The sequence below is a fragment of the Coregonus lavaretus genome, assembly GCF_964263955.1.
Source record: "Coregonus lavaretus genome assembly, chromosome: 4".
Taxonomy (NCBI): domain Eukaryota; kingdom Metazoa; phylum Chordata; class Actinopteri; order Salmoniformes; family Salmonidae; genus Coregonus; species Coregonus lavaretus.
This window is the reverse complement of record NC_139991.1, coordinates 10,480,611-10,494,527: the sequence shown is the minus strand read 5'-3', so window position 1 is coordinate 10,494,527 and position 13,917 is coordinate 10,480,611. Positions and strand designations below refer to the sequence as shown.

At 40.9% G+C, this 13,917-nt stretch overlaps 1 protein-coding gene across 1 annotated transcript in view; it reads left to right on the top strand.

The window, feature by feature from the left end:
- Positions 1-7,313: 7,313 nt before the first annotated feature.
- The window catches only part of LOC311127644 (chromodomain Y-like protein 2), a gene marked incomplete at its 3' end in the record, with an annotated part of 44,565 nt that continues 37,961 nt past the window's right edge, over positions 7,314-13,917 (top strand). Inside the window, exon 1 of the mRNA XM_084159471.1 lies at positions 7,314-7,550. Coding sequence (XP_084015597.1) covers positions 7,527-7,550 — 24 coding nt within the window. The 5' untranslated portion in view covers positions 7,314-7,526. The remainder of the gene's footprint in view (positions 7,551-13,917) is intronic.

The window sequence follows — 13,917 nt, the reverse complement described above, 5'->3', positions numbered from 1 at the left end:
CTTTGCAGCAATTCGACCATGAAGGTCTGATTCACGCAGTCTCCTCTGAACAGTTGATGTTGAGATGTGTCTGTTACTTGAACTCTGTGGAGCATTTATTTGGGCTGCAATTTCTGAGGCTGGTAACTCTAATGAACTTATCCTCTGCAGCAGAGGTAACTCTGGGTTTTCCATTCCTGTGGCGGTCCTCATGAGAGCCAGTTTCATCATAGCGCTTGATGGTTTTTGCGACTGCAATTTTCCGGATTGACTGACCATGTCTTAAAGTAATGATGGACTGTCATTTCTCTTTGCTTATTTGAGCTGTTCTTTCCATAATATGGACTTAGTCTTTTACTAAATAGGGCTATCTTCTGTATACCAACCCTACCTTGTCACAACACAACTGATTGGCTCAAACGCATTAAGAATTAAATCAATTCCACAAATTAACTTTTTTGGTTACTATATGATTCCATATGTGTTATTTCATAGTTTTGATGTCTTTACTATTATTCTACAATGTAGAAAATTTAAAAAATTAAGAAAAACCCTGGAATGGGTAGGTGTGTCCAAACTCTTGACTGGTACTGTACATGGTTACATTGTGCATGTTCCTTTATACAGTAATTAGTATTCAACATCTCTTCACCTGGGATTTGAACTCACATAGTAAAATTAATATAGTAAAATATGTACATATGTACACTCCTGTATTATGTACATATGTACACTCCTGTATTATTATTTTTTCAGGACCCTGCATGAACATGTAAGTATCCAGCCACAAGTAGCTACACATTTCCTACCATACATCTATACACATTTCAAATAGACTCTGGAGTTCATCTGAACGCCTTAGAACTGATGTAATATTTTTCTAATGGTCCATCCAGCTAGATGCTCTTGTGGTCTCTTTCTGTTCCTGCACATGATCCTCCCCTGGCTAAAGATCACAGCATCAGCTCCAGAGTGTGCAGTGCTGAGTGTGTTGTGCTCTGGGCTGTGATAAAGATTGTATTTCTGCACCAAGGGGACCAAAGGGGTTGTATTTCTATGTTGCACAATAGGAGCAATACGTTAGCCATCTAACCATTATCAACTTTGAATAGAGACTCTCCACAAAGGCTGGTTTTTTTTTTGTCCAGGTGTTGGCTTCATCTGGGTCCATGAAACTGGATTTTAATTCCCAGATAATTGTTGAATAAAAGATTGGATAAAAATGTTTGAATATGGGACATTTAGAGAATCTAGATAATCAGATATATAAAGTTGTAAAAGCTGGCTAATCCATTGATGCTGCTTTGTGACACCCCCTATACTGTTCAGAGCCTGTGTGTACACAGCACACACCCCTGCACTCAATGAGGAAGTGGGCATTTCCTGGTAGTGTTTACATAACTCCAGCTAGATGTTGCCCTTAGGAACTGATGTAGTATCTAGTTCAGCTTACACTCTTTGAATCGTAACCTTTGAGGAAAGGGGAAAATACAAACACTGACCTAAGATCAGTGTTAGGGGCTAGTTTATCCTACTGTGTTTACATGGTGTTGTAGGGCTCCTGTCAAGACTCCAGCTAACCTGATCCTAAACACACAGAGCATATTTGGCAATGCTAACAAGAATGTGTGTGACCATCTAGGTTTGAAACCATGTTGTATATTTACCATATGACTGTGTAGCATGCTAGATAAAGTCTGGGCATTTGCTAATGCAAGTCTGCAGGTCTCAAACAAGGGTGATCACTATGTGAGCGTTACTCACCCAATCCAGTTTATTTTGCCCTGCCCAATGCATTGCTTTAGAGAACATGAGAACATGCCTACCCCAGACAATGGCAATGATGAATAAAAGTAATTCACTTTTCCCCAGCAAAGGCTTCTCCAGAATGAACAGCCACTTGAGGAGCAAAATAAATCAAAGTTCTGGGGAGTCTCACAGAAGGCGATAAAGCCTGAAGTTGTGTATTACTTTTGTCTGATGCCTAATGGCTGTTTTGACTGAATCCTTTGTGGGCCACCAGGAGATAAATGGATAAGCTATGTGGATTATGGGGGTGCTGTGAGGAGGAATGGCTGCTGTGATAGACTGGGATGGTTCCTCTTTCCTTGGTTAAGGATTCACAAACTGTTACTGTGTGACCGCACTCTGCCTGTTCAGCTCTCTGGAAAACATTTGGTGTGGTGCATGTTCCATTTCTCACACAATTGATGATATCGACTCACCATCAGGATGTTGTTTAACCCCAATTCTGGAACACTGCTCATGGCAGCAATTTTTCATTTGTGCTCGAATTATTTTTCTCACTCTTTCTGTCTTTCTCCATCTATTTCTTTCTATTTCTCCCTAACTATCTGTCATTGTCTCTATTGTTTACTCTCTCTGTCTTTCTCTTCTCCTCACTATCTCTGTTGTTTCTCCTCCTCACTAACTCACACTCTTCCTCTCTCTCTAGAAGGCTTTATTTATTCATATGCAGTGCTCCCTGCTTCTCTCTCCTGGCTACCTGCCACATGATTATGGTTTAACCCTGTTTGAGCTGAAACACATTTCCCCGTGTCAGGGCCGGCCCTAGCCATAAGAAACTGCTTAGGGCCCCGTGGCCGCTAGAGAGCCCCCGACCCCAAAAAATAAATCATTTTTTAGGAACTCAGTCTGGGTCTCAACTTACTGTTGGGAGTTAGAATAGTAGAATACACAAGGTGCAATTTCGAAATGTGGTTGTGCATCAGCAGTTTTTCTCTTGTTATGTCAGTCACTGGTAGTCACTCAATTATCCCTTGTCAGCTATTTTTGGGGGGATTGGTAAATTAGTCTACCCAGCTGTCTAAACCTGTAGTAATCATGATCAAATTACCGACCGGGCACGCAGGGCAAGTGCCCAGGGGCCCTGACGTCCAGGGGGCCCCCATTGATTTTGTTAGTCACGCTCACTCAGATATCATATTAACATGGCATAAGTATTGGAAAAATCTTTAGAATTGCAGGAAATTAGCGTTAAAACTGCAATATCTTCTCTCCACCCCATGGAAAAATGTGTAGAATTTCAGCAGACTTTTAACCCGTTCCACTTGTGGGAATTGGGCTATATGGATAGGGTTAAATTGAAATGTTTCTTACAGAATAAATATGAAAAGCAAATGCATAAGCATGGTAGCAATTGAAAGGGAAAGGTTTGGAGATTATGGGAATATTATTAGACCAAAGCTGAGGACACAACAGATCACCTGACACAAGACCGAATCCCAACATTACACTGTTGATTACACTGTGCATTTTACGTTTACTGTACAATTTTTTTTGGCCACATTTGTATGATAACGAAATCTGAAAATACTCTGGATACATTCAGTAACATGATAAGAATATTCTTGAAAAATGTGGCGTAGGTGCAACCTAAGACAAAAAAGTGACAAGGGTTTGAGTAAGAGGACACTGGTGTCTCCAAGTGGCCACACACCTCTCCAAAGTGTTGACAGTTCCTAAGTCATTTCAATGCACTTTTATGACTCAAAGAAGAGTCTTCAAGGTGGTTTTTTGAGCTCTCCTAGCTGTGCCGTTGAGGAACTAGAGTAAGCACACTTGTAGTTGTTTTGTTTGGAACACAGCCTTGCATCCCCGCCAACACACAATTACTGTTGTTTACGCAATCCAAAAACGGTCCATCATAAATCATAATCTGGGTCAGGTGGGCATTAATTGAAAGCTTGTTCTATTGCCAACATGACTAGCTGAGTTATAAAATACGATCTTACAATGTTAGGCTTTCACAAGGCAATTTAGAGAAACAAATTGTAATTTTGGTGCGCATAGAAAGGAGTTATGCGTGCTATGTTTGTCTATTTTCTTCACAATTGCCAAACATAGGCTCATTCTGTTCAGAACAACCCAGGGTATGACACTATGTCATCTTGTAACTGTACATCAAACATAGTGATTATAAATGTTGACACTGTATATGACATGAGTTTTATGATGACGAAATGTGAAGTGCACATTTGGCTTGCTTGTATGACATCAAAGCGGTATTTATTATAATCTTCAATGTCTCATGTTTCATACAGTTGAGTCTCTCAGTGACTTCAGATTATTCTGAGATATTTATCATGTGCCATATGTTTACTGCTCTGGGCAAGTGTTATGCACACATCAGTTGTCTATGAAAGGCATCCACGATAGTGCTGATAAATGTGTTGCGTAGAGGTGACACTATCTTTCTGATGGAATGGAACAACAGTGGATTTAAGAAACTGCCCGACATTGTTGATAAATGACACAAATCAAACAATTACCTGAGTGAAGTCTGTTGGGATGACAGATTGTTTGAGAAAGACAATCTCTTCCATATCGCCAAATAATGACTCAACACTCCCAACTGATACAAGGTCAAATATATCTGTGAGGACTCTGTGGCTCAAACACAAAATACTATTGGTTTATAATGGCTTCAAGGACTGTAAAAGACAGACTGAACTTTGATGTGTAAACTACAGGGGGATTAAATGAGATAGATGTTTTAGCAGATTTTTTGATTGTATGAACAAAAAGGCAAAAAGCATAGTTCAAACCTAGCTCTGTCAAAGGAGTAAGCCACATAAGCACCCTGACTTTAAAGGCTTGATGGCAAAACATACAAGTACAGATTTTCTAGAATAGATGTAGTGTAAAATGGGGTTTTAAAATCTAAATAGACTATGGAAAATGACCATTGCTGGGGATTCACACTGGTTGTTTTTTCATTAGACAAACGCTGGTATGTATGACATTTAGAAATTAATCACAAACCACACACACCCACTACTTTCCTGCTGAGTTTGTCTGAAAACATATAGAAGGTTGGACACAGAGGCTTAAATTCACCACTGTATAATCAAAGTAGAGTGGAGTCATTGCAGTTATGTCCCTCCCTCTGTTTTCCTTTCGGTGACAAATGATTTGGGTGTAAGGTATGAGGTGAAAGTGCAAACAGAGAGCTGACATCATGTGTTCAAAAGGGCACACCTTCTGTTGTGCCTGATAATTGTGTTGTCATTCTAACAGTGAATGGCATAAACCCTTTGTCATGGTCTGTAAATAGCCATGGCTAAACATGTGCGTTTGCCAAAGCAGCAGTAACATGTTACTTAAGGTCAACAGGTACGATGGGTTATTATGCAGTCATAACGCATTGTAGCACTTATCAGGAGCACTTATAAGTTATAACCCCATTATATCTTAGTAGTACTGTACATGATAGGCCTACAGCGGTTTTGTAGAAGGTAGATGTTTGTGTCCATCATACCAATAACATATAGTGGTTTCACAACTAGAAATACAGATAATTAAACTTTTACAGGGGTGTCATTTCTTATTATTCCCTCTCCCACTCTCAGTTTTGGCCTTGCTTTAAAACCTGTCATATAACACTTTGCCTAGTCATGCCAAATACAATGAAATGCAGAGCCGCTGACAGCATATGATAGACTTGGTGTTGGTGTACCTCCGGCTAAACAGTCCAACCAGTTTGGTTTTCAGCAAATGGAAAAGGTAACTTATCCTCAGAGGGATCTCATACAGCAAACTGGAATCTATTTAGACTACACTTCCTCCTCTGTCATTTCCTCATTCCCTTAATGCTAGAGATGTCCTTAATTTTAAAGGCAAAACATGTCTGAGGTCAATGTTTTAACATGCCAGTAACATTCCTACAAATCATTCACACAAATGTTCAGCACTTGTTTCATACTCCAAGAGGGTTTGTTATACAGTTATAAATCCCCCCCCCCCCCCCCCCCCAAATTGTAAAGTGGTTATCCCACTGGCTATAGGGTGAACGCACCAATTTGTGAGTCGCTCTGGCTAAGAGCGTCTGCTAAATGACGTTAATGTGCCCTTGAGCAAGGCACTTAACCCTAATTGCTCCTGTAAGTCGCTCTGGTTAAGAGCGTCTGCTAAATGACTAAAATGTAAATGTAAATGTAAATAAATGGTGTCATCCTCTGATCACATTAAGGAAACTCCAGGGTCTATTTGGCCTGTCATTTGAAAATAAATTCCTTCTGTGTTGTGGTCATAAAATGGCCACGGAAAACCCATGATTCAGAATGAAGCTGTATGAACTGCAGTAGGAGAGAGAGACGCAGACAGCGGACAGTAAATGGGGTCACAGGAAGAACCACAAGCCCTAATTTCCCATCAACCGTGCTGCTGTGCTGGCTTAGAGGCCATTGTTGGGGGTGGGGTTGAAGGGTATGGTTTGTGGTCACACACACACACACACACACACATAGCCCTACTGGAACACAAATAACCCTACGGTCTGTCTCTGTGGAGAGAAACCAAGTATCTCTAAATATCTGGTGAGTAGGAGCTAAATGTGTGTTAAGCATTTAATAAGAGTTTAATATGAAACAAACCACAGCCCGTTAAATGGGTATCACAGGACACCAAGTTGTAAGAAGTACCTAAAGTGCTCTCAGATTATAATCAATATAGAGCAATAATATCAAAATGATTTATCTATTTTCCTCATACACTTTCCACTAAACTGTAAACTGTCAATAATTGTCCGATGTGACATTCACAACTGTTGAAAGTACCATACTGTAGCTTATCACTGTCTTCAGTCTTCTTTGCATTGCATTGTGGCTATTGCCCATTTATCAAGTCAAGGCTGGGCAACCCTGGATGTGGAATGCAACAGGTTCTGCAGGATTGTGAGTCCACACTATGTCAGTATCGAAAAAGCAATAATAATCGTATTCTTAATTAAATTAATAACCAGTTGAGTTTAGGCACCAACTAAAACACGAAGGTATTCAGAGGAGCAGGCCTATTTTGTTCAGCATTTCATTTACACCTAATGAGTAAAGGTAACCCATTCAGTATTGGAAAAGTAGGCCTATCTCATTTAGGGTAAATAAATGTTAACAACTATGTTATTACATGGAGAACATTCATTACAGTGAGTGTCAGGGTCAACATGTCATTTTAACATGGCAGTAAAATGGAAGAGGACAATATGTCTACTATAATGAGCAATGACAGTTCTCTAATCAAATGTACTACTTCGCGTTACTCACAATAACAAATGTGCTAGGTGAAATTGATTATAAAACCAATTAGTTCTTCAAATGATCATGTCAATTCAACTGGACAGACAGGAAAGGAAAGCAAATTGGACTCATCATTTGGTGTCCCTCAACTGAAGACGTCTCTTCATCATCCATTTGGTTCATGGAGATTGGGCTACCTCTACAGCGCAGGGGACTGGAGCGCATTTCACACATGATTACGTTCATACGTTGACTAATTTCAGTCATCCACTCGGCACTGAATAAACAACACCGCCCCAATCTCCCCTTGGTTGTTTGTTTTAAGTGAAGAGCGATCCATCGCAGAGCGCCGGGCTCGATTGACACTGTCTGATGATCTGCTACTGCGGCTGGCTCAGAATAACAAGGCTGTTCGCTAATACCAGTCTATCTGCCAAAACACGGAGCGAATAGGATCCAAAAAAGCCAACAAGGCAAGCAAGAACGCCGCGCCGCCGAAGTCCGCACCGCAGGATGGCTTCCGGAGACCTTTACGAGGTACTGTGAAACCATGTCTAAGCGAAATACTCTGTAATATCGACGAATACTGGAATTAGGAAGTAAGGGGAGGTCCTCGTTTATGGAGAAAAAACGATGTCCTAAACCTTTTAACAGGCGAAACTAACCAACCCTCTCGAGAAGATGAGGCTCGTCTTTTTTTCAATGTGCCTCGGCGACTTTTATATCGGGTGAATTGTATAGAGTTTTGAGTGTTCGAGTTCGCGATAAGATCATAAAATAAAATATAAACTCCATGTCGGTCGCGCGAGTTGAAAGTCATGATAAAGTGACAGGAGCACTAAACGGACACGGTGAATAGCTCCAGACGGGTGATGGTTAGGAAGGTGCGCATGCCAGAGGATAGGTAATTTATTATTAGCCTAGCAAACATTTAGTGGAGGTGACAACAATGTGGTGGAGAAGCTTCGATGGAGTTATTGTGGTTTAACTAGATGATGGATTTGGCGTGCCAGAATGTGCTCCTCAACAATTCCGGGGCGTAAAGTTAGCTAAATGTTAGGTGATGGATGGATGGAATAGCCTAGAAGGTCTCGATGATTACGCGCACATCCCACTGGTCACAGACGTCAGTTCAACGTCTAGTTTTGATTTAGGCCTACATTTGGTTGAGTTTTCAACTAACGTGAATTCAACGTGAAATCAATGACATGGTGCCTTTTTTTGTTGGATTTAGGTTAAAAGTTGGGTGGAAAAAAATGCCCTTATGTTGATGACTTTTTGCAAATCCAATCAGTTTTCCACGTTGATTCAACGTCATCACATTGATTTCTTTGGGGGGTTGAAATGATGTGGAAACAAAGTTGATTCAACCAGTTTTGATCCAATGGGATGGCATGACTTTTATGGTGATTGGACTTATTGCTGCCAACAACTTGGTCAGTCTTCCATGCTAGTCTTGTGCTTATTGTGGGCCTATTGTTGACAATGTTGCTGACTCCAACTCTAATTTATTAGAGGAGTGATGTCATGCAACCATGTTTCAGTTTCTTTTCACGGGTAGCCGATACCAGTTGCATTACAAGGTCATAAACTAGTCGGATTGCCTGATCATCACCAGATACAGTTGAAGTCGGAAGTTTACATACACTTAGGTTGGAGTCATTAAAACTCGTTTTTTAACCACTCCACACATTTCTTGTTAACAAACTATAGTTTTGGCAAGTCGGTTAGGAAATCTACTTTGTGCATGACACAAGTAATTTTTCCAACAATTGTTTACTTGGCTTTAGAAGCTTATGATAGGCTAATTGACATAATTTGAGTCAATTGGAGGTGTACCTGTGGATTTATTTCAAGGCCTACCTTCAAACTCAGTGCCTCTTTGCTTGACATTATGGGAAAATCAAAATAAATCAACCAAGACCTCAGAAAAGAAATTGTAGACCTCCACAAGTCTGGTTCATCCTTGGGAGCAATTTCCAAATGCCTGAAGGTACCACGTTCATCTGTACAAACAATAGTATGCAAGTATAAACACCATGGGACCACGCAGCCGTCATACCGCTCAGGAAGTAGACTTGTTCTGTCTCCTAGAGATGAACATACTTTGGTGCGAAAAGTGCCAATCAATCCCAGAACAACAGCAAAGGACCTTGTGAAGATGCTGGAGGAAACAGGTACAAAAGTATCTATATCCACAGTAAAACGAGTCCTATATCGACGTAACCTGAAAGGCCGCTCAACAAGGAAGAAGCCACTGCTCCAAAACCGCCATAAAAAAGCCAGACTACGGTTTGCAACTGCATATGGGGACAAAGATCGTACTTTTTGGAGAAAAGTCCTCTGGTCTGATGAAACAAAAATAGAACTGTTTGGCCATAATGACCATCCTTATGTTTGGAGGAAAAAGGGGAACACTTGCAAGCCGGAGAACACCATCCCAACCGTGAAGCACGGGGGTGGCAGCATCATGCTGTGGGGGTGCTTTGCTGCAGGAGGGACTGGTGCACTTCACAAAATAGATTGCATCATGAGGAAGGAAAATTATGTGGATATATTGAAGCAACATCTCAAGGAAGTTAAAGCTCGGTCGCAAATGGGTCTTCCAAATGGACAATGACCCCAAGCATACTTCCAAAGTTGTGGCAAAATGGTTAAGGACAACAAAGTCAAGGTATTGGAGTGGCCATCACAAAGCCCTGACCTCAATCCTATAGAAAATTTGTCGGCAGAACGGAAAAAGCGTGTGCGAGCAAGGAGGCCTACAAACCTGACTCAGTTACAACAGCTCTGTCAGGAGGAATTGGCCAAAATTCACCCAACTTATTGTGGGAAGCTTGTGGAAGGCTACCCGAAACGTTTGACCCAAGTTAAACAATTTAAAGGCAATGCTACCAAATACTAATTGAATGTATGTAAACTTCTGACCCACTGGGAATGTGATGAAAGAAATAAAAGCTGAAATAAATCATTCTCTCTACTATTATTCTGAAATTTCACATTCTTAAAATAAAGTGGTGATCCTAACTGACCTAAGACAGGGAATTTTTACTAGGATTAAATGTCAGGAATTATGAAAAACTGAGTTTAAATGTATTTGGCTAAGGTGTATGTAAACTTCCGACTTCAACTGTAGGTAAATAAGTTGCCTTGCACTTGACCTACTGTGTGGCATGTCACCATCAACTGTTGGCCAGGTTGACATGAGTGCTTGTTCTCAGCTGTGAGCTATTTCCTGTTGTTTGTTGTCATAACTAAAATGTGTGCTTTCCTCTGATTTATTGGCTAGGAATTCTCTGTTTCATTGTTTCACTATTGCTTTGAGAAATGGTTTAGTCAATTTAAATGTCTTCTGAAATGATCACCATTTGACTGTTTTCCTTAGGCTGTAGAGATTGATTATAATTCTTATTCATTACATTTTAGGCATTTAGCAGATGCTCTTATCCAGAACAACTTACAGTATTGAGTGCATACATTTTCGTACTTTTTCCATACTGGCCCCCCGTGGGAATCGAACCCACAACCCTGGAATTGCAACCCCCATGCTCTACCAAACGAGTAATTTTTTGTCATGAGTAATAACATCGTCATAAGGCCTACATTTCCTTCTTGCTGACATAGTTGGAAAATGTGCACTTTCCACAAAATAATCCTCTTCAGGTGTTTGAATCCATATTCAATCATTTTAATCATTGCACCGAAAAAGGTTGACCTTTAAAAAAACGATTTAGTCATGAGAAATGCACTTAAATGATGGGAGGTCTGTTGCTCTATATAACCTAACAAGCCCTGGTCACATTTCGTATGGCATATTAATTGGCTACAACGTAAATGTGCAATTTCTGACGGTCAAAACGATGACGATCACTTATTGAAATTGACAGTTAGCACAGGTTCCTTCTGGACGTGCCTTTTTTGCACATAGATCTGTGTTTTCCAGTAAGCGAGGTGAGGTGAGCTGGTTAAACCTCATGGTAATAAAAGCATGAGAGGAAGACTTCACTATCAATAGTGTCCTTCTGTGTGGCTCATGAATTTGATTCAGGAAATGTAGGCCTGTAAGTGTGTTACATATGAAGGTGTGTTAGGCTACCTAACAAACTGTAGGCCTATGATACACTTAGTTTAGAAGAAGGAATTTGAACTATAGTTTTTACTTTCCAATTAGGAACTGAAACATCTAGGTCTATACACCCAGTTAAATGCCATGCAAGTTGAATCAAAATGATGTGCATCGAATTTGAAACATTAAAGAGCTTAGAATTATTGATATTTCAAGATCATGTCTCAACTTAATTTCACAAAGATTTCTGAGGAATATCTTTGAAATATGATAGGCCTATGATTGTACAATTAGGCTACTTTCTTATGCACCATCACTCAAACATGAATCTCTCTGTTTCTCTCTCTCTCTCTCTGCTGCTCTCTCTCTCTCTGCTTCCCCCCCCCCCCCCCCACTAACTCTCTTTCTCTCTCTCTCTCACTCTCACTCACACACTCACTCTCCTTATCTCATATTGATTGAGATGGTCTGGTCTATTCAAGTGGCCACCTACACTAGATTCCCCAAGCACCAATGTCTCAGAACACCTGCAGATCTTCAAAGTCCTCTGTTGTGTGACGGAGCAGCAGTAATCCTATGGATTAGCAATGGATAGGCTATATTTAGAAGTTAGTGTTGTGTTATCAAGAAATACATGATATGATGTAGGGAAATATAAATATTCTGTTATAGAAATAAATCTAATTTGCACGCCTCCAGAAAATTTCATGAAAGTGGTCATGGAGTTAATCTAAATTAGAACCTATGATTAGTCAACAAGTGATTTAAATATTGCTCAACTTGATGAGCTGTCAAGATGCAGCTGAAATAATCATCAGTTCATTATTCTCTTAATTCAAAATTCATAAGGTAATCAAGTTTTTAACCATCAACATGCAGCCTTTATCAGCACAGTTGAAAGGCACAACACACTTCCACAAGTTCTTGATCAAAACAAAAGTAGTTCTAACTGGCCATTGGGAGCCGTAGAGAGAGACTCGAGGAAACGGGTTGACCTCGCAGGGGGAAAACATGTGGGCCATGAGGGCAATAAACTATGCATTGCATGGAAGATACACGGCACTTAATGGGCCGCCAAATACACTGAAGCTGTCTCAGAGACCGTATACTCACAATGTGTTCAAGCTCATTGCTTAATTTGAGATTTGGCTTCTTTCATGAATTCTGTGTTCACCACCAACAAACACACATTTAATTTAGAAGGACAAAATTAACCCCTATGACACCTTTTCAACTGCAGTACTCGGCCCTGGCAGGCCTCAGTGTGTTCCTGCTATACCCAGGCTCTGGGTACTGTGAACTGGAGGCTCAGAGGCTTTTGGCAGCTCAGGATAGGCATCTCCACCTCCACTGATGCCCTGCCAGCTCATAGTCATGTATTGTGTGTTGTTGAACCCCTCTCCAACCCACTCCCCTTGTCTGTTTTACTAACCTGAGGAAGGAGAGTGTTTTCCCCCTCCTCTCTCTCTCTTTCTGAAGTCTGCTTTGATCTGGTTAGTGTGACCGCTGGGCAGTAAGCATCGTAATGGTCTCTTCATGACACCCCTGCTGCTCGCCCATCTTAGGTTGTTTAGTCATACTAATGTGCACAGCACCTCGGGAGGCAGGAGCATTCGTCACTGCTGGAGCTCAACAGCTCCACATCCACATCCACACCTAAAACCTAAAACATTAAATATTAGCCTGATAGCCTAGTTGGAATGCAAAGGGAATGGAAGAGGTGTGTGTGTGTGTTTTCTTTTTGTTTCTCGTGTTTATGTCCACTTGTCTGCAAATGTACATGTAATCAGTGTTTCTAGGCTTGTGGTTCCTATTGAATAGTTGGCCAACAGGCATACAGAAAGAATCAATTTGGAAGTAAGAACCCAGCAGGGTGACATGTCAGGTCTGGCCACTAACAATGGCCCTTATGTCAGAGTGAGAAAGAGGATGTTATGGTCTCATTACACCAGCCCAACTGTGTGTGTGTGTGCGTGTGTATGTGCATGCACACGTGTGTGTGTGTGCGCTACTGAGATTGAACGTCTGCCCCCTGCTGATTGTCCCCCTTGGGGGTGGTCATTGTCAGAAGGAGCAGACTGGCCAGGGCCACCATGGCGCTGTAAGAAGCAGCTGGCTTCAGGGAATGAGGTGAAGACTCTCCACAGCACATGTCTCTTTAATATCACTCCTCTCTCTGGTAATGAGCAAGCTGGGCACAGACCACCATTCAGGCTTAATATGATACACTGTTTACAGTGCATTCAGAAAGTATTCAGACCCCTTCACTTTTTCCACATTTTGTTATGTTACAGCCTTATTTTTAAATGGATTAAATACAAAAAAAATCCTCATCAATCTACACACAATTCGCCATAATGACAAAGCTTTTATTAGAACTTTTTGCTAATTTATTAAATATAAAAAACAGAAATACCTTATTTACATAAGTATTCAGACCATTTGCTATGAGACTTGAAATTGAGCTCGGGTTCATCGTGTTTCCATTGATCATCCTTGAGATGTTTCTACAACTTGATTGGAGTCGACCTGTGGTAAATTCAATTGATTGGACATGATTTGGAAAGGTCCCACAGTTGACAGTGCATGTCAGAGCAAAAACCAAGCCATGAGGTCGAAGGAATTGTCCGTAGAGCTCCGAGACAGAATTGTGTCGAGGCACAGATCTGGGGAAGGGTACCAAAAAAATTCTGCAGCATTGAAGGTCCCCAAGAACACAGTGGCCTCCTTCATTCTTAAATGGAATAAGTTTGGAACCACCAAGACTCTTCCTAGAGCTGGCCGCCACTGAGCAATTGGAGGAGAAGGGCCTTGGTCAGGGACGTGACCAAGAACCCG